A 21,424-nucleotide genomic window follows, 5' to 3' on the forward strand; every position below is an offset into this window, starting at 1 on the left:
GGTTCTCTCTCTTAAGTCCAAGATTAGTCCTGCTTTAGACCTAGTTTAGTCCTGGTTTAGTCCTGACCCGCCCGTATGTAATCATTACCCGTCTGCATACCTATCCGTAAAATTCCAGAACGTTAAAACCCGCCCGTTTCAGCAACTTATTTGCCCGCGGGTACCCGACCCGGTGCAGGACTCTGCTACAGTGCGTAACTTCTACCTTCTTTCAGTGTGTCCAGAAGTCCAACTTTTTGTGTGATGGTTACATCTTCCTCTGCCTTTTGGGTGCAACTGCAGGAGCCTTTGTCGGTGCAGAACGTTTCATCGACACTTCAGAATCACACTGCTAGAGATCAAACATTTATTTAAATTTGGCTGAATACATTCTGTACTGTACAGGAAACTCGACACATAGGAGATTGATTGACAATAGTCTACAGTCCCTTAGCCAATCAGAATGCAGGCAATGCACGTTCATACACTGTAAAAAAAAAATAAAATAAATAAATAAATCAGCAAAACAGTGGGACTGCGAAAGGTGACCCGCGATATAGCCAGGGACGACTGTATCACACAAAACTGACTGTGTGAACTTTAAGCTATGTTGGAGTGCTGTTAGCACCTCAAAAACCTACACAGAGTTGTGTTTTGTTTCATTCACACGTTTGAGTAATCCTTTATTATTGACTGTCTACATCTCTAAAGCTCAAAATGCTCATTTCCACTTGGTGTTCTGGGCCAACAATTTATAGCTCAAATGAGATATCGACTGAAGTGATATCTTGGAACCGATATCTGACGAAATACATGTTCAAATATTGGTTATCCGATTATCCATCATTCGATACCAGTATTGTATTGGTGTATCCCTGATAAATAGATATCTAGGTAAATCTACTTCAGAGAGTTTCATATAGAATTTCAACATAATATCCAAGAAAAGATATGAGTAAAAAACGCACTGGTCTGTCAAAAAGAATCTTTATTTGGAAACTTGAAAGTATATCACAGCATAGAATACCAATTCTAGTTTTGTTCATTCTCCTTTTAACTTCCTCTTGGATCTCCTGCAGCAGAGTAATCTACAACAAAACATAGAAAACCAAACCACGGCAACTACGATGGCTAACAAAAACGCAGCTACGTCTAAACAAAAGTAGGAATACCACGGCAAGCTGTAGCCCACCGCCTGAAGATGGGGCACGCCTTTATTTCTAATCACGTACTCAATCCAAAACAAGGCTGTGTCCATTGGAGTCATTGGCTTGTCATGATGCAATTTTGAAAGACGCTGAATATTTTCACGGTACGACGGATTCTCTACAACGTCCTTAACCGCTTCCAGGAAGGACTCCTTGGTGATGGAGTTTGCCTCCACTATCCTGGCAGCCCCACGCGCCTGCATCCGGACCACGTTATCAAACTGGTCAAAGAGCAACGGCAAACCTACTACAGGAACGCCGTGGTAGATGGCTTCGTACATACCATTGGTGCCTCCATGGGTTACGAACACACGAGTTTTGGGGTGTCCGAGGAGATCGTTTTGAGGTAACCATTTCACCAGTAAAGTGTTGTTACCCAAAGAGGTTAGTGGTTGTCCACTGTACCTCCATATGACTTTTTGTGGGAGTTCCGCAAATGCCGCTGCGATGGCCTCGGTTGTTTTTCGAGGTAAGGCTGACAAGAAAGTTCCTATGGACATTATAATGACTCCATGTTCGCCGGAACTTTCAACAAACTTTTCCAACTCATCCGGGAGGGGAGAGGGTTCTTGGCACTGGAACCCACCGATGTAGACCACGTTGGGCATAGTCGGACGTGGGAACTCAAAGACAAAATCCGCTCTCACCAACCAGATGTCCGCAGAGAGCAGTAAAGACAACAAGTCAGAACCAGGAGGGAAGTGTCGCGCCATGAGATCGGAATACGCCGGGTAGACGAGAAACTGCATCTCTATTTCGGTGAATATCTGGAATAAGACATTTTTCACTCTGTCCATGAAGTCCATCTTGTCTGTAAGTTCCGTTCCTGTCAACGGAACGTAAGAAGAAGGTGAAGGTGCCATCGTGAAATGGGTCTCACCAGTGTTTATCCAGCGAACATTGAAAACCATCGGTAACTTGAGGTAGCTTCCGAGGATTGCACCATGGGGCAAACAAGGGTCTGTTAACATCAGGTCAAATTTACCGTCGTACATCTTTTTCATAAAGACTGGATCATCCAAAAGAAATGCGGTGGAATCGGCAATAATCTTGTAACCCTCCCAAAACCGTTTGGTGAGAACGTACTTGTGACAGAAGGAACTAATTAACTGTGACTTCTTACGACATTCCATGATATCTAAAATCATTCTGTTGTAAACATCCAAGTCATCCTCGTCCTCCAGCATACGTATGGTGATGGAGGTGTACATAGTGGAGTTTTGGGGGATGTACCAGCTCTTTGCAGAGTGGAGCACGGTAATTTCATGGCCTCTGGCGTGTAGCTGTCTTAGGATGAGCTCCATGTTGAGCCAATGACTGCCATCTACCGGGACCACCAGAATCCTGCTGCTGTCGCCACCAGGGCATCCAAGCAGCACAGCAGACAGGACGCACAAGGTGAGGGAGAGGGGGGTCCACATTCTAAGAAGAAAATCAGAAAAAAATAAGGTATTAGATGCTCCCACAGTGAAAAATACAGTACGACATTTATACTGTACCCTAAGGTAAGGCTGTGGAATGAATTGAATTTTGATTGCAATTTTGATTTGTGTGTCAAAACATTTCCAAACTCATATAGTTAAGTTGAAATGATTTACGTGCCGGCGAGAGGCCAGTGAAAGTGAGGACCGGGACACGATGATTTTGTAAGGATTCATGTTGTGCCTGAGCAAGCACTTGTTGCCCTTCACATAGTGTGTAATGTGGATCTACAGTACTGATTATATCCATAAACTCTCAGAGGAGCGCACCGTAGCAGAACTCATATCTGCCTCACTATTTAATACACATTTCTTCCGCTGGACTTATTTTCTTTGCTAAAGCGTTGGCTCTGTTGCGTGACATGTAAACAAATAGTGCCATGTGATTATTGTCATCGTGTAACAAAAAAATAATCGTTTGAATAATCATGATTTCAATATTGACCAAAATTATCCTGATAATGATTTTTTTCCATAATCGAGCAGTCCTACCCCAGGGTTTTCAAAAGTATCAAAAACCAGATACCAATCAAGATTAGTTTTAGTATCATTTCAGGCTTGGGGCTACTACAGCCAACTGTTAGTAAAAAAGAGTTTTGAGAGTCCTACAAAAAAAAAAAAAAAAAAAGAAAATGTTGTTTTTTTTTTTTTTCTACAGATCGATAGCAAATTTGTTCAGTTGACAGAATTACATTTTTCTTTTGCTATGGATCCTACCTGGACAACTGATTGATTACACAGACATGCATGTATTGTCTGTCACGATGTTTGATCAAAGTGATATGCAATTGCAATTTGTTTTGTGTCAACAAATTACTGTCAATGTGAGTTCATTCACATTATCATAGGCTTGGCAGACACGCAAAGTAATAAAACACTGGTTTATTATTAGGCTATTTATAATAATACAGATGGTTATATCCCCAGAAAGTGGAACTTACCAAATTATTATTATTATTATTATTATTATTATTATTATTATTTTGTTGGCATGGACAGTAGTTGAAGAGTCACAATAAACTTTATCTCTAAACCTGGGAGCTGTACTTCAGACTTGTAGTGAGGGAAATATGATCTGCCATAAACACGGTGCACTTATTTTGAAAATTAACCTGGTGTTTTATTTTGTATTTAGTGCATGATTTCCTGTCCCGCTGTTGTGCAGTTTCACGTGATGTGCGTGTGGTCAGAGTGAAATGACGTGTGTCATGTAGGTAAACAGAAAACAACGTGTGATATTGGATTCAACAGTTAAACAACTTGTAGAAAAGGTTTGCCTGCTCTGTTTTAGGAACTAGATCTACTAACATAAGCTACTATAACATAGTATCATCTAAACAGAATGATATGAACATTAAACAACCTTAAACAGTTTATTCTCTAGCTCTAAGATGAATAATATTGCATGTTCAGATAGGCCAAGAGAGTTTGGGAGAGTTTTTTTTTATTATTTTTTTTATGAAAAAACATAACATAGACCACGAAATAGTGTAAATAGTGTAATAAGTATTTTCTGAAATTGCCCTTCAATACAGAATTGATATAAGTACGCATAATTAAAGTAAATATAAATAGTTTCTTACCACCTTTGATACAAAACTGTCACACCATAGACTGGACTACATTTTCTTACCTGGTGATTTTTTTCTCAGATCCAGCACTGTAGTTCCCACGCCCCAAACCTTTTTCTATGAATAAAGTTGTCACTGTATTCATAAGGTCTATAATCTATGAGCAAAGTCCACTCTGGCTATGTTCACAATGAAGTCAAGAAACCTGGTCTTTACAATTTAAAGGTCCTACATTACACAAAACATACTCTTGTGAACTTTAAGTCACGCTGTTATGTTGTTCCCTCCTCAAAAACAGACCTGGAGTTGTGTTTTGTTTCATTCACATGTTTGAGGAACTCTTTATCATTAATCTGTCTACATCTTAAAATGCGCTGTCCCAAACCTGTGCGGGGGAGGCAGCCTTCTGTCTCTGAGCAGGACGGCTGTGTGTTACGCTCCATATAAGTGCTACTCTGCACTGGTCTAATCACAACAACACGCACTGTCTGAGTGGCACAGCACTTCCGCGTTTGCACTCTCGTGAGACTTTGCACTATGGAGCACAACAGGGGGGGTTGTGGAGTGCAACTGGCTGTAGAGGACGGGCATGAGAAGTGTGTTTAGTGTTTTGGTGGAAAGTTATGCTTCTTTCTCCAAAAAAGTATCCTTCCTCTTATATGAACTGCATCATATTGTATATTATATTGGTGTGCTAGTGTGGCATGTAGGATTGGTGGATATAACATAGGAGATGAGGTATATTCTAGTGACAGAAGATCTAGTTCGGCTCAGGGAGGGAAATGAGAGAGTTTAAAACATAAAACCAGGAGACAGTAATATGGTGCAGGGTGTGAGCTGTATTGAAAGGACAGACGGGATATTTACAGTATACACAACATTTACATTATGAACAAAATGTAAAAAATAGGATGACCAACTGTACATTTTGACTCAAAGTTCAGTTAAATTTTGGAAATGTTTGAAGTAGGAGAGTTTATAATCTGAGCGAGTAATGAATGGGGGGGTTGACTGAGTCCTTTATGGCTATTGCTGTGTAAGTGTCGTGTGGGGAGCAGGCTACTGTTGGCTGCAGGCTAATTGTTGTTATTATGATTGCTTAGGCTCAGGGCCTTGGGCAGCGGGCCATCGGGTTCAGCCGGACCATGGAGTGGACGGGCCGACAGTTGAGTATAGGCGATAGATGGACAAATGGATGGATGAAATGAAGGAAGGATGGAGGAGGAACCTGCCCTGTATGGGACAGGACCAATAATCAATGACATGTCCATTGTCAATACTGTCAATAACAGAGTTAACAAAACACAAGTATGGCTATGAGGCAGTAGCTAATGGTAGGAGTCATAATCTAGTGACATCCAGCAACGACACCTAACAGTATTCACTGGAAAAGCAACTAGTTAAATATCTGTGAAAATGTTCTGGTCCACATTATGAAGGAACAAGAAGCAGTGGCAGAAAGGAGCATAGTGTCTCTGGGTGTCAAGACAGCAGCTATGACTCTCCCAGCCATCGCTCAGTGACTTGTTAAAACTACCAGTGGATCCTCAGACTATGTTTGGCCCTGGTGTTACAGTGATTCTGCAACATGCCCAGGAGACTCGGCGCTGTGCATGTGAAGTGTCTGAGTACATGTGAAGCACCGCAGGTGGCAGGATGCAGGTCCTACACCCAGACCTAATGCACTGGCAGGGCAACAACAGAGCTGGGGCTCAGGAGATTTGCGGGCAACCATCGAGGCCCTGCACCACGAACGGAGCAAGGGGTCAGGGGCCCAAAGTGAGGGTCAACCCAAACTCAAACCAGCATCTCAGTTCTGATGCCAGCAAAGTTCCAGTCTGCCTCCAAACTACCAAAGCGTGTTGGTCTCTCTGGAGGGCACTGGGTGCATCCCCTTGGGTTGTCTCTACCATGACCCAGGGAGTTCATATCCAGTTTTCCCAAAGGCTTCCAACCTCAGTGACTCCTATAATGATCACTCAGGAGCACTCACAACACAGCGGTGCTCCAGTCAGGATTCATTGCTCTGTTGGAGAAGGAAGCCGTTAGGGAGGTTCCACCAAGCAACCAAGGGATACTGGTGTGGTGTGGGCAACATCAAGTCGACCCTCTTACATATTTAGCACCAGAGATTCTGCAGGTTTTGCAAAGATTCTTGGAGGCTGGCAGATCCCCATCCACATTAAGGGGGATGGTGGCTGCTATTACGATGCTCAAGGATGTGTCCAACCTGGTCTCCGGGTTTCTCAAAGGGGTGAGGATGTGTCGCAGCAGGCAGGTCAGGGCACCCCTCCATTCCTGGGATCTGGAGCTGGTTTTGTGGGGCATGCAGAATGCTCGCTTCAAACCCCAGGAGGTAACAGACCTGAAGTGGTTGTCTTCAAAGACTTTTGTGCTTTTGCCAGTGTTAGCTTCAGCCAAAATGGTGAATGAGTCCCATGCTCTCAGTGCATCAGGACCATTGTAAGTTCCTGCCTGAGGAGTCTGGTGTTGTTTTGTGTCTGAATCCAGTATTTCTCCCTAAAGTTGGTGCTGGCTGGTTTTGGAGCTCAGATGCCTCTTCTCTATCCAAGAGGGTGTTGAGCGTAGGTGGTCGCTTGTGTGTCCAGTCAGGGCCTTGGAGGTCTACCTGACTCGGTCAACTGGGCATAGGACCACAGACCAGCTCTGTGTTTTGAGAGAGAGGTGCTGGGACAGCCCCCGTCTAAAGAGTGGCTGTCACATTGGCTTGTTGATGTGATTCATCAAGTATATGTGCGCATGGTCCCAGTTCCCGATGAATGTCAAGGCCCATTCTACTCGCGGGATAGCAGCTTCATGGGCTTTATTGCATGGGGCGTCACTGGACGAGGTCTGCTCTGCTGCCACTTGGTCAGCCCCTTCTACATTTGGCCACTTTTACCATGGCAGTAAGCACGTCCTTTGGTGACCAACTTTCTGCATCTGCAGGAGTTGCTTTTTTCTTGATCGCAGTGAGTTCATAAGCACTTTTCACAACTTTCAGTGTGGAGCAATGAGCATAACAATGCACTTTCTAACTCTCAGAGGAACGAAACATTATGATTGATCAATAAATAAAAGATCCACCCACTTTTATATTTGATAAACATACACCCCAGACTGGCTCACAAATACACTAGTATGACAGTACACTGACTAGTACACTACACACTAGTAATACACTAGTAACCAATGATACATAACTAGATAAATAGATAGATGTCCAGTCTTTCTGTTCTGATACCAATGTTGATACTGTGGCTAATTATATATATATATATATATATATATATATATATATATATATATATATATATATATATATATATTATATTATATTTATTTATTTTATTATTATTATTATATATTATTTTTTTTTTTTTTTTTTTGACATAGACAGTAGTTGCAGAGTCACAATAAACCACAATAAACTTTATCTCTAAACCTGGGAGCTGTACTTCAGACTTGTAGTGAGGGAAATATGATCTGCCATAAACACGGTGCATTTATTTTGAAAATTAACCTGGTGTTTTATTTTGTATTTAGTGCATGATTTCCTGTCCCGTTGTTGTTGTGCAGATTCACATGATGTGCGTGTGGTCAGAGTGAAATGTCGTGTGTCATGTAGGTAAACAGAAAACAACATGTGATATTGGATTCAACAGTTAAAGAACTTGTAGAAAAGGTTTGCCTGCTCTGTTTTAGGAACTAGATCTACTAACATAAGTTACTATAACATAGTATCATCTAAACAGAATGATATGAACGTTCAGCCTTAGATTTTCGAAGCCGCCACGTTATGGAAATGGGTGGAGCTTAACATGGTTAAACGGAATAGCCTACTTCAATAAACATTAAACAAACAAACACAGAGGGCACTTTTTAACAGGAGGCAAAAAGGGCTCAAGCACCTTAGGGCCCTATGTGTGCACGTGCCTGTGATGGACTCTGCACCGGAAAAGTTACACGATGCGCTTTTCAAGTATAATAAAGTAAAATAATGACAGACATAACCTACCTCATGTATGTCTTAAACGTCCTATATTATGCAAACTTGTTAACAGCTACTTTTAATGTAATTTTACTTTATTTATTTATTTATTTATTTTTGAGGAAACATACCATAGATCAGAAAATAGTGTAGTATGTATTTAATATATAAGTATTTTCTGAAATTGCCCTTAAATACAGAATTGTTATAAGTACACATAATTAAAGTAAATGTAGATAGTTTCTTACCAACTATTATAACTGAAAACTGTCTCTCCATAGACTGGTCTACATTCAAATTTTAGTTTCTTACCTGGTGATTTTTTCCTCAGATCCAGCGCTGTAATCTCCAAGTCCTGAACCTTTTTCTGTGAATGAGGTTATAACTATTTTCACATGGTCTATAATCTATGAGTAAAGTCCACACTAGGGCTAAGTTCACAATGAAGTCGAGGAACCTGGTATTTACAACTTAAGATCCTACATTACACAGAATGACTCTTGTGAACTTTAAGTCATGTTAGAATGTTGTTCCCTCCTCAAAATCAGACTTGGAGTTGTGCTTTGTTTCATTCACACATTTGAGTAACTCTTTATTATTAGTCTGTGTACAGCTTCAAAGCTCGCCATGCTCTGTTCCACCTTGTGATGTCATGAAGTGATAGTATCCAAGGTCACAGCTATATTTTACCTTTAGTTCAGTAGAGATTGGAAACTCAATGACTGAAATCATCCAAATGATTGTAGTGAAGAAGTATGGAGTTTAAAAACACAACCGAGCACTTCCTGTATCACCACTTGACATCACAAGTTGGAACAGAGTGTTTCTGTTTGAGAATAACTCAGCCTAAATTTGCAGTGTTTCTTAGTTAAACATGTGTGAATGAAACAAAGCACAACTCCAGGGCCTCATTTATTTAAAAAAATACATAAATAACCCTAACCCTCCACCTCACCATAAAAGAACAGACCACGCCCCTCCACACCTCCACCTCACCATAAAAGAACAGACCATGCCCTCTCCACACCTCCACCTCACCATAAAAGAACAGACCACGCCCCCTCCACACCTCCACCTCACCATAAAAGAACAGACCACGCCCTCTCCACACCTCCACCTCACCATAAAAGAACAGACCATGCCCTCTCCACACCTCCACCTCACCATAAAAGGAGCAACGTGACTGGTGAATGAGATTTCCCTAAACATGAGCTGATAATCAGTGGGAGACTAGGGCCGCTCTGGCATCAGTGAGTAAAGACTAAATTAAAAGTGGTAAAATTGTGTTTTATCCCAGTGCCTCATTAAACCAAAGCCTGGCTCCTACTGCGTCCAAGGGAAGAGTTTTCTCTCAGGTTCGGCCATTATTTCGTCCCCTGTGTTGGGTCATAGCCACAGACTGTGACCTACAGAAGTCTGTGGTCGCGGACTGTGGGAGACCCTGCGCTGCACCATGCTCTTGTACGTGTTTCAACTGTATAATATTGTGGAGAATAACGAGTGGAATAAACAGCCCTTCTCTGTGTTTTGGAGAACCAAACACTTAAATGCACAAATCTGAAGATAATTCTTTTATATATGTAGATTTTCTGTTAAGTTCCTGAACAAACTCTTCCTCAGATTTTGTTCACTTCTGCTCCTCTCCACGAGTGTCACTTTTTCTGTCTGTCTCCAGACTTTGCATAGTGCTTACGGGAGGTCCTGAGTTGGCGTAGAGTTAAGCAAAGCTCTGCACTTCATAAGGATAGATTCATAAGGATTTATGTAACTTATATATATATATATATATATATATATAAAAAATAAAATAAATGTGTTTCTCACCTTCCACGGTGGTAGGTCTCTCTCACCCTCATTGAGCTCGGGTCCTCTACCAGAGGCCTGGGAGCTTGAGAGTTCTGCGATATATATATATATATATATATATATATATATATATATACATATATATACATATATATATATATGTATATGTGTGTGTGTGTGTGTGTGTGTGTATATATATAGCTTTATAAATGAGGCCCCAGGTCTATTTGTGATGAGGAAACTACATTAGAACATAAATCTGAAAACAGCGTTTTTTGCTGTTTACCCAGGCTGAACCTAGAGCAGGCATCAGGGAGGAAAGGCATCTGGCACAATCAAAATTGTTTGGTGAAAGAAAGACTTGGAGACAATGGGTGCGGGGCTGTATTTTTGCACTTGGTTCCAGAGGGAGGAGGTCTTATCACTCTCCCCACTTCCCTTTAAATGTCACGGGCTGATTTATGAAAAAAAAAAAAAAAGTCAGACATCAGAGAAAACAATGCCAGTCTGTTTCAATAGTTCTGGGTTTTAATACACTCCTGGAGCTTGACAACTGCTTTGTCTTGCATAATTACAGGACTTTGTGGGGCTGTGGGTCAAGTATTGGAGTTTGGTTACAAGTGTCATATTATTACAACATGTTTTACTCTGTATTGGTTGATTTCTGATAGGTATTAAAGGATTTATATCACTCAAAATTGACTCTGTGTGAGCTTTATTTTATAATGCTGTTACTTCGTCAAAAACAACACAAAGTTGTATTCTCTACCGTATCGAGACTATCTCTAAACCCAGTCACATATTCCACATGTACAGAAAATGACCCACGGGAGGTCAGGTGACATGGATATTTATTCTCCATCAGTGAGGTGGCTGATGATGCTATAAAGGTACCTGCAGGTCTCATACTCATTGATTCAATTTTGATTCCACAGTGAGCAGGTTGACGAGTGAGACAGAAGATTGGAAGTTGAGAAGACAGTGTTACTTGCCACTTAGAAGGATATTCCTCTCGAGGCATCTGTCTTCTGTACGGCTGTGGTTTAAGTAAACTTAACTTACCGGTTTTAAATGTACTGGTTTTCTTGACCTATAGCTCCATGTTCGGGGTCCATGCGTCACAGTCACAGAGAGGAAGCAGTGAAACCTGGTGCAGGGGAAGCTGCCCTTTGCCTGTCGGCACATGTGTGCTCAGTTGCAGAGCTCACTCATAGAGACTTGGGGCTGACCAAACCCAAAGCCTTCTATCTCTGAGCAGGACAGCCGCAGTGTTACGCTCCATATAAGTGCTACTCCATGACAGTCTAATCACAACATCACATAATGGCCGAGTGGAGCGGCGCTTCCGCATTCGCACTCTTGTGAGACTTTTCACTATGGAGCAAACCGTGAAGGTTGTGGAGTGCAACTGTCTGTACATCACATTCCAAATTATTATGCAAACTGTGTTTCAGTGTCATAAAGGTAAAATGTTTTCCAGTGAAACTCATGGATGGTATTGTGTCTCTGGCTCTTTGGGTTAGTGAAATCACACGTGTGCCAATGAGTTTGCCAGGTAAATCAAATTGAAGGAAAAAGTACTTAAGAAGGACATTCCACATTATTAAGTAAACCACCATTTTTAAGCAATGTGGGAAAGAAAAAGGGTCTCTCTAGTGCTGAAAAGCTTGAAATAGTTGAATACCTTGGAAAAGGTATGAAAACCTTTGTTATTTCATGAAAACTTAAGCATGATTATGGTACTATTAAGAGACTTGTAGCTGATTCAGAGCACACACAGGTTCCCACAGATGAATGCCCAATGAGGAAGGTTTCTGCTAGTGGGTGGTGAGTTCCATGCTCTTAGTGCGACAGAACATTGTAGGTTTCTGTCTTAGGGGTCTGGTGTTGTTTTGCACCCAAATCCAGTATTTCTCTGTAGAGTTGTTGCTAGCTGGTGCATGGATATGGTTTTGGAGCTCAGATGCCTCTTCTCTGTGCAAGGTGATGAATGTAGGTGGTCGCTTTTGTGGTCAGTCCAGCTGGATATCTACCTGACTTGGACAAGGGGGCATAGGACCACAGACCAGCTCTTTGGTATCCTGTCTGTCTCTTTTTCATGATCAGTTTACTGCTGTCTTCTCTCTTAAAACAGACAAAGAGAAAGTCTCAGCAGTGACAGAGAGGATGTGCCTTGTACAGCACTACAGGAAGAATTCAGAGGGCAGAGAGCTTCGCTGGCTTAAAAAAGGAGTTTATAAACCATGAAACAACTTTCACAGCTGTTGATTTTGCATCCTCCTCCAACTGTGAACTACAAACCCCACTGCAGTACTTCCAGAGATTTGTCTCCCAAGAGATGCTTTACAATGTGATGGTCAAGAGCAAAGAATACAGTCTACAGAAAGAGGGGAGAATGATTTAGAACAAATGATAGGCATGTACTTGCACACGGGTATAGCACAAATGCCTGGCGTCAGGGTTAACTGGGAAACTGACAAACTTTATGGCCCTATAGCTGATGTGATGCCTCGTAACCATTTCCAGTACTTTGCTTTCGTCCATCCACTTTGTGGACAACCTCAGTGTTACAGATGAGCAGAAGCAAGGCAAACTTTGGAAGATTAAGCCATGGTTAGAGTCAAGGAGAGTCAGGGAGAAGTGCCTACAAAGACAGTGCCAGAGGAGCATAAATCCATTGATGAAATGATGATTCCTTTCAAGGGAAGGTTCAGTGGCATCAGGCAGTATATGCGTGGGAAACCCCTTTCCTAGCACTTCAAGATCTGGACAAGAACAGGAATCTCCAGCATACTCTGCGGGGTGTGTGGGCTAAGCCTGCTAGGTCTGAGCTTGGCATATCAGGAGATATGGTCATGAAGCTCGCATCAACACTACCTACAGGGCAAAACTACAAAGTGTATGCAGACAACTTTTTTACCTCTGTGCCTCTGCTTGTTAAACTGCTCGACAACCGGTCGATCACTTCTCTCCACTTTTGATGGTCCCACCCCAGTTAACAAGACTGCACTGTGGAACAAATCCACCAAGTCCTTCACTGAAGTAAGAAGACCATGATTGTGAAGACATACAATAAATTGATGGGTGGCATGAAATTGCTGGATTCCTTCACAGCCAAGTACAAGTTCCACATGAAGTCCAAATGGTGGTACATGTGCATCTTTTGGCACACCATCATCATTGCCTTGGTAAATGCTTGGCTGCAATACAAGTGTGACTGCAGGACCTTGCAGAGCCCTGTGAAGGAACTAACACTATAAAGAGCAGTAGACCTTCAATGGGTGAGGAAAGATCACCACAAAATGTTTAAAAGATGGTGTACAACACTCCCTCCTGATGTCCGAATGGACCGCACTGAACACTTTGTTCATAAAGATGCAGGTGCAGGTACTGTAAGAGCGAATACACATCCACCTTTTGCATGAAGTGCGATGTCCATTTCTGCTTCACGGAAGACTTGTGAACTGCTTTCTTCAGTTTCATATTTGGTGAGTGACATGATAAAGAGAAGAGTCCTGCAACACATTATTTAATGTTCTTGTTTATATACTGGATTGTTGTATTAAAAGTTTTGAGTTCAAAACAAAACATTTAGTTCAAAAACATTCTCATGTTCACTTAGGGTTGTTCTGTATAAAAAAAGTTTTTTTTATTTTTTATTATTCAATTAAGTTCATTAATTTTAAAATATGTTTTGATTTTATTGAGTGAGTAATAACTAATACAAAGTTGGCTTTTATTAAATGTGAAGTTGTAATATCAGTAACCACTAAAGACCACTGTTGTAATTTTGCAGCATTCCACAGATTCCTCAAGAAAACAAAAAACATAAAACAAGTGATTTTCTGCATTAGAGGCTTAATGACAACATGTTAAAGAGGGTTAAAACATTTTTCATTCAGGGAATGAATGCCTGGGTCTCAGAGGGTTAAGCTAGGTTGTCACATTGGTTTTTTGTTGCAATCCACCAAGCACGTGTGCATGAGCCTCCATTTTCTGATGAATGTCATTCTTCAGTGGAATGGCGACTTCATGGGCTTTGTGGCATCACTGGACGAGGTCTGCTCTGCTGTCACTTGGTCAGCCTCTTCCACGTTTGGCCGCTTTTACCAGCTTAATGTGACAACAAGCACATCCTTTGGTGAACGTGTGCTTGTTGCATGTCAGTGATGGGTAGTTATTCCCTCTAGGCTGTCTGGCACCAGGGCTGGCCACATCAGTACTTTGCATCTGGCTGATACGTGTGCCTTGTACATAGTTTACAGGGACATGGGCGTTTTTTGTTTGAGCACTTTATGGTGGTAACATCTCATTTGAATTACATCCGGTTCAAACCCCTTGTGGTGTGTCTTGCAGAGGTTTGTACATATGAAATATGTAACTGGGTGGAGAGATAATCTCAATACGATAGAGAATGTCATGGTTACAGTATGTAACCATTGTTCTCTGAGTGAACGAGACTCTCCAGCTTGATTCCACTTGGGGATCCGTTGCCTCAAAATTGAATCAGTGAGTGAGGCACACAGGTGCCTTTATAGTGTCATCAGCCACCTCACTGATGGTGTGTCTTAAATAATTATTCAAGTCATCTGACCTCTTGTGGGTCAGTTCCTGTACATATGGAATATGTAACTGGATGAAGAGATAGTCTCTTCACTCAGAGAACAATGGTCACATACTGTAATATGCTTACTTCCACTTTGTGATGTCATGAAGTGGTAGTTTTAAAGTTGACAACTACCTTTTACCTTATTTTCAGTTGAGATTTTTGAAAACACAGTGGAGCACTTCCTGTATTACCACATGGCATCACAAGGTGGAACAGTGTTTTCTGTTTAGAGAAGAACTCCAGGCTAAATATGCAGCACTTGCTTGAATGAAACAAAACACAACTCAGTAGTGTAATATAGGCCCTTTAATTTTTTCTGTCGTAAAAACAGAACTGGTTCATTTTAAATTGTTTGCAGTGGTTCAAAGATATTCCTCTTATTCATATTGCATTTGTAGCATCCTAATTCTTCATCACAATGAGTTCATAAGTACTTTTCACAACTTTCAGAGGCTCGAGTGGAGTAACTAGCATGATAACAGTGCATTTTCTGTTTCTCAGAGGACCTTAACATTATGATCAATAAAAAATAGATCCACCCACTTTTATATTTGATAAACATACCCTCCAGACTAGCTCACAAATAGACGAGTAGCCAATGATATAGCTAGATAAACAAATAGACTGCACTAATCCAGTTTTTCTGTTCCGATACTGATGTTGATACTTTTTTCTATTGGTTATCCGATTATCCGTTATCCAATACCAGTATTGTATTGGTGCATCCCTAATAGATAGATATCTAGGTAAATATACATCAGATATTCATGTGGAATTCCAAATCTATATCCAAGTAAAGGCATGAGTAAAAAACACACTGGTCTGTCAAAAAGAACCTTCAAGGTAAATATAAACCAGTGTCAGACAGATAAAGAGATAGTGCTTTATTCACCACCTAACACAATGTTGTAAAATTTCACCATTTGAATTTGAAACTACAACAGAACATAGAATACCAATTCTTGTTTTGTTCATTCTCCTTTTAACTTCCTCTTGGATCTCCTGCAGCAGAGTAATCTACAACAAAACATAGAAAACCAAACCACGGCAACTACAATGGCTAACAAAAACGCAGCTACGTCTAAACAAAAGTAGGAATACCACGGCAAGCTGTAGCCCACCGCCTGAAGATGGGGTGCCCCTTTGTTTCTAATCACGTACTCAATCCAAAACAAGGCTGTGTCCATTGGCGTCATTGGCTTGTCACGATGCAATCTTGAAAGACGCTGAATATTTTCACGGTACGACGGATTCTCTACGACGTCCTTAACCGCCTCCAGGAAGGACTCCTTGGTGATGGATTTTGCCTCCACTATCCTGGCAGCCCCACGTGCCTGCAGCCGGATCACGTTATCAAACTGGTCAAAAAGCAACGGCAAACCTACTACAGGAACGCCGTGGTAGATGGCTTCGTACATACCATTGGTGCCTCCGTGAGCTACGAACGCACGAGTTTTGGGGTGTCCGAGGAGATCTTTTTGAGGCAGCCATTTCACCAGTAAAGTGTTGTTACCCAAAGCGGTCGGTGGTTGTCCACTGTACCGCCATATAACTTTTTGTGGGAGTTCCGCAAACGCCGCCGCGATGGCCTCGGTTGTTTTTCGAGGTAAAGCGAACACAAAAGTTCCTATGGACATTACAATGACTCCGTGATCGCCGGAACTTTCAACAAACTTTTCCAACTCATCTGGGAGGGGAGAGGGTTCCTGGCACTGGAACCCACCGATGTAGACTACGTTGGGCATAGTCGGACGTGGGAACTCAAAGACGAAGTCCGCTCTTACCAACCAGATGTCCGCAGAGAGCTGCAAAGACAACAAGTCAGAACCAGGAGGGAAGTGTCGCGCCATGAGATTGGAATATGCTGGGTAGATGAGAAACTGCAGCTCTACTTCGCTATATATCTGGAATAAGACATTTTTCACTCTGTCCATGAAGTCCATCTTGTCGGTAAGTTCCGTTCCCGTCAGCGGAACATAAGAAGAAGGTGAAGGCGCCATTGTGAAATGGCTGTCTCCGGTGTTTATCCAACGAACATTGAAAACCATCGGTAACTTGAGGTATCGTCCGAGGATTGTGCCCAGGGGGAAGCCAGGGTCTGTTAACATCAGGTCAAACTGAGCATCATACATCTTTTTCATAAACACAGGATCATCCAGAAGAATTGCAGTGGATTCGGCAATAATCCTGTGACCTTTACTCAACAGTTGGGTGAGAATGTACTTTTGACAAAAGGAACTCATGAACTGTGACTTCTTACGACATTCCATGACATCTATAAGCATTCTGTTGTAGACCTCCATGTCCTCCTCGTCCTCCAGCATACGTATGTTAATGGAGGTGTACACAGTGGAGTTTTCGGGGATGTACCAGCTCTTTGCAGAGCGAAGCACAGTGATTTCATGACCTCTGGCGTGTAGCTGTCTCAGGATGAGCTCCATGTTGAGCCAGTGGCTGCCATCCACTGGGGTCACCAGAATCCTGCTGCTGTCACCACCGGGGCATCTGAGCAGCACAGCAGAGAGGACACACAAGGTGAGGGAGAGGGGGGTCCACATTCTAGGAAGAGAATAAGATAATAAGGTATTAGATGCTTCCACTTGGATTTATTTTGGACGTAAAGGTCCTATGTTATACAAACACTTGTGAGCTTTAAGTATCATAGTCATCTCAACAAACTTACCTGGACTTGTTTTTTGTTTCATTCACACACGTAATCCTTTATTATGTGGAGCACTTCCTGTATCACCACATGACATCACAAGGTGAAAAAGAGTGTTTTTAGTTTGAGAGAAGAACTCAACCTAAGAACTAAGAACTCAAATATGCAGGGTTTGTGTGTTTATTTTTTTAAGTGAAACAGAATACAGCTCAAAGTACGACCGAGGTGAAGAAGAGGAGGGTCCACATTCTAAGAAGAGCAGATGTTGTATTATTAGATGCTCCCACAGTGAAAGATACAGGACTGCATTTATACCGTACTCAAAAGTATCAAAAAACTGACACCGATCAATAATAGTTTTAGTATTGACCTTCTGTTGTCTGGTTGGTCAGTCAAATCATTTCAGGCTTGTGTGTACCACAGCCAACCGTTCTGATCGTCCTACAAAAAAACAAACAAAAAGAATCCACTTTTCCCACATATTGATAGCAAATTTGTGACTTAACTGAATGTTCCTTTGCTATAGATTCAACCTGGAAGACTCAGGGATTACACATTCATGTATTGGTCTATTATGATTTTCAATTCAATTTTATTTTCAGCATCACTTTTCTGAACAATACAGATTATTATTATTATTATTTTTTTTTTTTAATAATTTAACACATTTGAAACTAAATTGTCCAATTTGTTTGATATTTTATCAAATTACATTCATGGGCATCCTGTTATAGAAGCCATTTTGACTTTTGACCATTCCTATAGAGTATTGTGTATTTGTGAAAAGTATCAAACATCTGATACTAATTGACTAACACTGAAACTGGTCACTTATTTGACTAAGTATCAATACTATAAAGTCACACTGACTGCACATAAATGAGTCTTTCCTGAATGTCTTTAAAATGATGTTGAGTTGTATCAGAACAAGTAGAAGAGCACATAGACTAGTAAACACACATGGACCAACATGAACCTACTGCACCACTGACCATTACACAGCTGTAACAGCATGTGGTAATATTCAGAAAAGTACAATTTAATGTTGATAATGACACTCTATTGTGTAAATAAAGAGTTTTTTTGTTTTTTTTTGTTTTGTTTGATCATTGTGGTACCACAATCAATATTGAGTCTTTTCCTAGTATCAAAATGGAGTTTGAAAAATAACAATGCTACCACTCTGTTCAACTTTTAAGTCAGGGGTGTTTTTTCATTAAGGGCCACACAGACGAAGCAGAGGGCTGATCGAGGGCCAAAGACTGATGCTCATCACAGTGAATTATTGAAATAAGTGCATGTTTAACAAGTTAGAATGAGCCATCAGTCTTTTTTCACGCGAGATCCTTAAAACCACACACAAAATATTAAATACTCACTTTATCAACGTAGATTTAAAAAAAAAAAACTTACAGTAAAAAGCTATTTTTTTTATTGATGCAAGGTAATTTGGGCCAATTCACCTGGAAGCCTGGGGGCCAAGAAAAATTTGTCTGAGGGCCGCATAGTTTGGACATGCTTGCTTTAAGTTTACGTGTATTCCTAGTATCGAAATAACCTTTCAGATGACATCACAAGGTGGAACAGAGCATTTTGAGCTGTGGAGATGTAGACAGACTAATAATAAAGTGTTACTCAGACATGTGAATGAAACAAAACACAACTTCAGGTCTGTTTTTGAGGTGGTAACAACATTATAACATGACTTAAAGCTCACAAGAGTCCATTTTACATCACAGGACCATTAAAGTCACAGTATGTAACTGTTCTTGTTATTGCTGTGACTAGATTAAATTACTTAGTATAATGTTGAGCTGCATCAGAACGAGTATAAGAGCACAAGATAAGGTCACGTGGTGATATGGGGCTACGATTTAATACTGAATTTCTATTGTCTAGCATTTTTACCGTCATTGTAGCATCAGTTTTGAGTATTCTTGACTACTCTTAGAATCGAAATCCAGTTTGAAATTTTAATATCGTAACAACAACTTTTATGTAACAGATAACCTTTCAGATAACATCACAAGTTGGAACAGAGCATTTTTAGCTGTGGAAATGTACACAGACTAATAATAAAGAGTTTCTCAAATGTGTGAATGAAACAAAACATGACTCCAGGTCTGTTTTCGAGGAGGTAACAGCATTATAACATGACTTAAAGCTCACAAGAATCAATTTTGTGTAATATAGGACCATTAAAATCACAGTATGTAACTTTTTTCTTACTGCTTTTCATCATTGTTGTGGTATCAGAATCAATCAGAGTCTACAGTCTAAATTTTAGTATCGTGACAACACTACAGTTACTTACTCTAAACAAGCCCTTACGTAACAGATAACTTTTCTCTTATTTAGCACTTGAAAAAATTCCTTTGCTGGCTTGATTAGGGGGGTTTTTTGGCAACATTTCGATAACCCCAGAGCATTGATTAACTAGGCCCTGACCTCTGTCCATGGTTGAGTTCATGGAGATTGGGGTCAGGCAAGTTCTACTACTCCTCTAATTACTCATTATCCAGTGATCCTATGTCACGTTACCCTGATTACACAAAGACGGCCCATGGAGTAGGCCAAGAGTACCATCAGCAGTGTGACATAACAAAAGATCACAACAGACTGTAATGCATTCAGCGGGATAATCATAAAAATGGTGACGGATGCAATGAATTAGCTCCTTGGTTCAATTCATGATGCAAAAAAATAAAATTGAATCTTAAAGGGCCCATGTGATGCTATTTTCTGTTTGATCTGTGTTACAATGTTGTTTCCTCGTCACAAACAGATCTGGAGATGTGTTTTGTTCCACATGTTTAACACACAAACCCTGCAGATTTCTAAAAAATAATAATAATAAAAAAAAAAAAAGATAAAAAAAAAAAAAAAAAAAAAACTTAAAAATGAAAATGTAACTCCAGGCTAAAATTACCTAAACATAAAATCACTCAAGTTGAAAAGTAAGAAATAGACCATCAAATTTTTACCATACTATTTGAGTAATTATGTAATGGAATATATGCAATGTATCTGGAATTTTCAAAATTAAATACATAAAAAAATTAAATAAAAAAGTATAATAAAGCTAAATATTGAAACACAACCCAGCCTTTCACCAAACAGAACCTTTTATATTCTTAACCTACCCTACCTTGTACCTTTCTTTAGTAGAGATTTTTTTTTTTTTTTTTTTTTGAGGAAACATTATAACATAGATCAGAAAATAGTGTACTATGTAAAAGTATTTTCTGAAATTGCCCTTAAATACAGAATTGTTATAAGTACGCAAAATTAAAGTAAATGTAAATAGTTTCTTACCACCTTTGATACAAAACTGTCTCTCCATAGACTGGACCACATTCAAATTTTAGTTTCTTACCTGGTGATTTTTTCCTCCGATCCACCGCTGTAGTCTCCACGTCTCAACCTTTTTCTGTGAATGAAGTTGTCACTATTTTCACATGGTCTATAATCTATGAGTAAAGTCCACTGTGGTAACACTCGGGCTAAGTTCACAGTGAAGTCAGAGAACATGGTATTCACAACTTAAAGGTCCTACATGACACAAAATGGACTCTTGTGAACTTTAAGTCATGTTAGAATGTTGTTCCCTCCTCAAAATCAGACCTGGAGTTGTGTTTTGTTTCATTCACACGTGTGAGTAATAATTTATTAGTCTGTCTGCAGCTTCAAAGCTCAAAATGATGTCATGAAGTGGTAGATTTCAAGTTGACAGCTACTTTTTGCTATTTGTTCAGTAATAATAATGATAATTCCAGAGCTGAAATGATCCAAAGGATTCTAATGAATTTGTATGGAGTTTAAAAACAGTGGAGCATTTCCTGTATTACCTCATGACATCACAACTTAGAACAGAGTGTTTTCCGTCTGAGAGAAGAACTCTGCCTAAATCTGCAGTGTGTATGTGTTAAACATGTGTGAATAAAACAAAGCACAGCTCCAGGTCTGTTTGTGATGAGGAAACTGCATTAGAACATAAATCAGAACAGCGTCATATGGGCCTTTTAAAGCCTTTGCTGTTTACCCAGGCTGAACCTAGAGCAGGCATCAGGGAGGAAAGGCATCTGGCACAATCAAAATTGTTTGGTGGAAGAATGAC

General features: G+C 40.4%; 2 protein-coding genes across 4 annotated transcripts; both read right to left on the reverse strand.

Annotated features, from left to right (window-relative positions):
* Window positions 1-950: 950 nt before the first annotated feature.
* Window positions 951-4,736, reverse strand: LOC129407166 (UDP-glucuronosyltransferase 1-2-like). Of its 2 annotated transcripts, none has more exons than XM_020933766.2 (2): window positions 4,625-4,736; window positions 951-2,609 (listed from the first exon to the last, which is right to left on the reverse strand). In XM_020933766.2, the coding sequence occupies exon 2, from the start codon at window positions 2,606-2,608 to the stop codon at window positions 1,022-1,024; it is 1,587 nt and encodes a 528-aa protein (XP_020789425.2). In that variant the 5' UTR covers window position 2,609; window positions 4,625-4,736; the 3' UTR covers window positions 951-1,021. The 2 variants fall into 2 exon arrangements, with proteins under 2 accessions (XP_020789425.2, XP_020789426.2); XM_020933767.2 differs by having other exon boundaries at window positions 4,302-4,730.
* A 10,880-nt stretch (window positions 4,737-15,616) lies between these two features.
* Window positions 15,617-20,794, reverse strand: LOC110168330 (UDP-glucuronosyltransferase 1-2-like). Of its 2 annotated transcripts, none has more exons than XM_020933760.2 (2): window positions 20,684-20,794; window positions 15,617-17,204 (listed from the first exon to the last, which is right to left on the reverse strand). In XM_020933760.2, exon 2 carries the CDS (start codon window positions 17,201-17,203, stop codon window positions 15,617-15,619), a length of 1,587 nt encoding a protein of 528 aa, XP_020789419.2. In that variant the 5' UTR covers window position 17,204; window positions 20,684-20,794. The 2 variants fall into 2 exon arrangements, with proteins under 2 accessions (XP_020789419.2, XP_020789420.2); XM_020933761.2 differs by lacking the exon at window positions 20,684-20,794 and adding an exon at window positions 17,329-17,342.
* Window positions 20,795-21,424: the final 630 nt, after the last annotated feature.

This window comes from Boleophthalmus pectinirostris, unplaced genomic scaffold (assembly GCF_026225935.1).
Source record: "Boleophthalmus pectinirostris isolate CB_2022bp ecotype Guang Dong unplaced genomic scaffold, ASM2622593v1 HiC_scaffold_20, whole genome shotgun sequence".
Classification (NCBI taxonomy): domain Eukaryota; kingdom Metazoa; phylum Chordata; class Actinopteri; order Gobiiformes; family Gobiidae; genus Boleophthalmus; species Boleophthalmus pectinirostris.

Bases quoted from the DNA above. Each gene is read 5' to 3' on its own strand.
- LOC129407166 (XM_020933767.2), bottom strand. From the start codon at position 4,384: ATGAATACAGTGACAACTTTATTCATAGAAAAAGGTTTGGGGCGTGGG. The intron at 2,610-4,301 runs GTAAGAAAATGT...TTTTCTTCTTAG, and splicing joins TCTGAGAAAAAAATCACCAG to AATGTGGACCCCCCTCTCCC.
- LOC110168330 (XM_020933760.2), bottom strand. From the start codon at position 17,203: ATGTGGACCCCCCTCTCCCTCACCTTGTGTGTCCTCTCTGCTGTGCTG.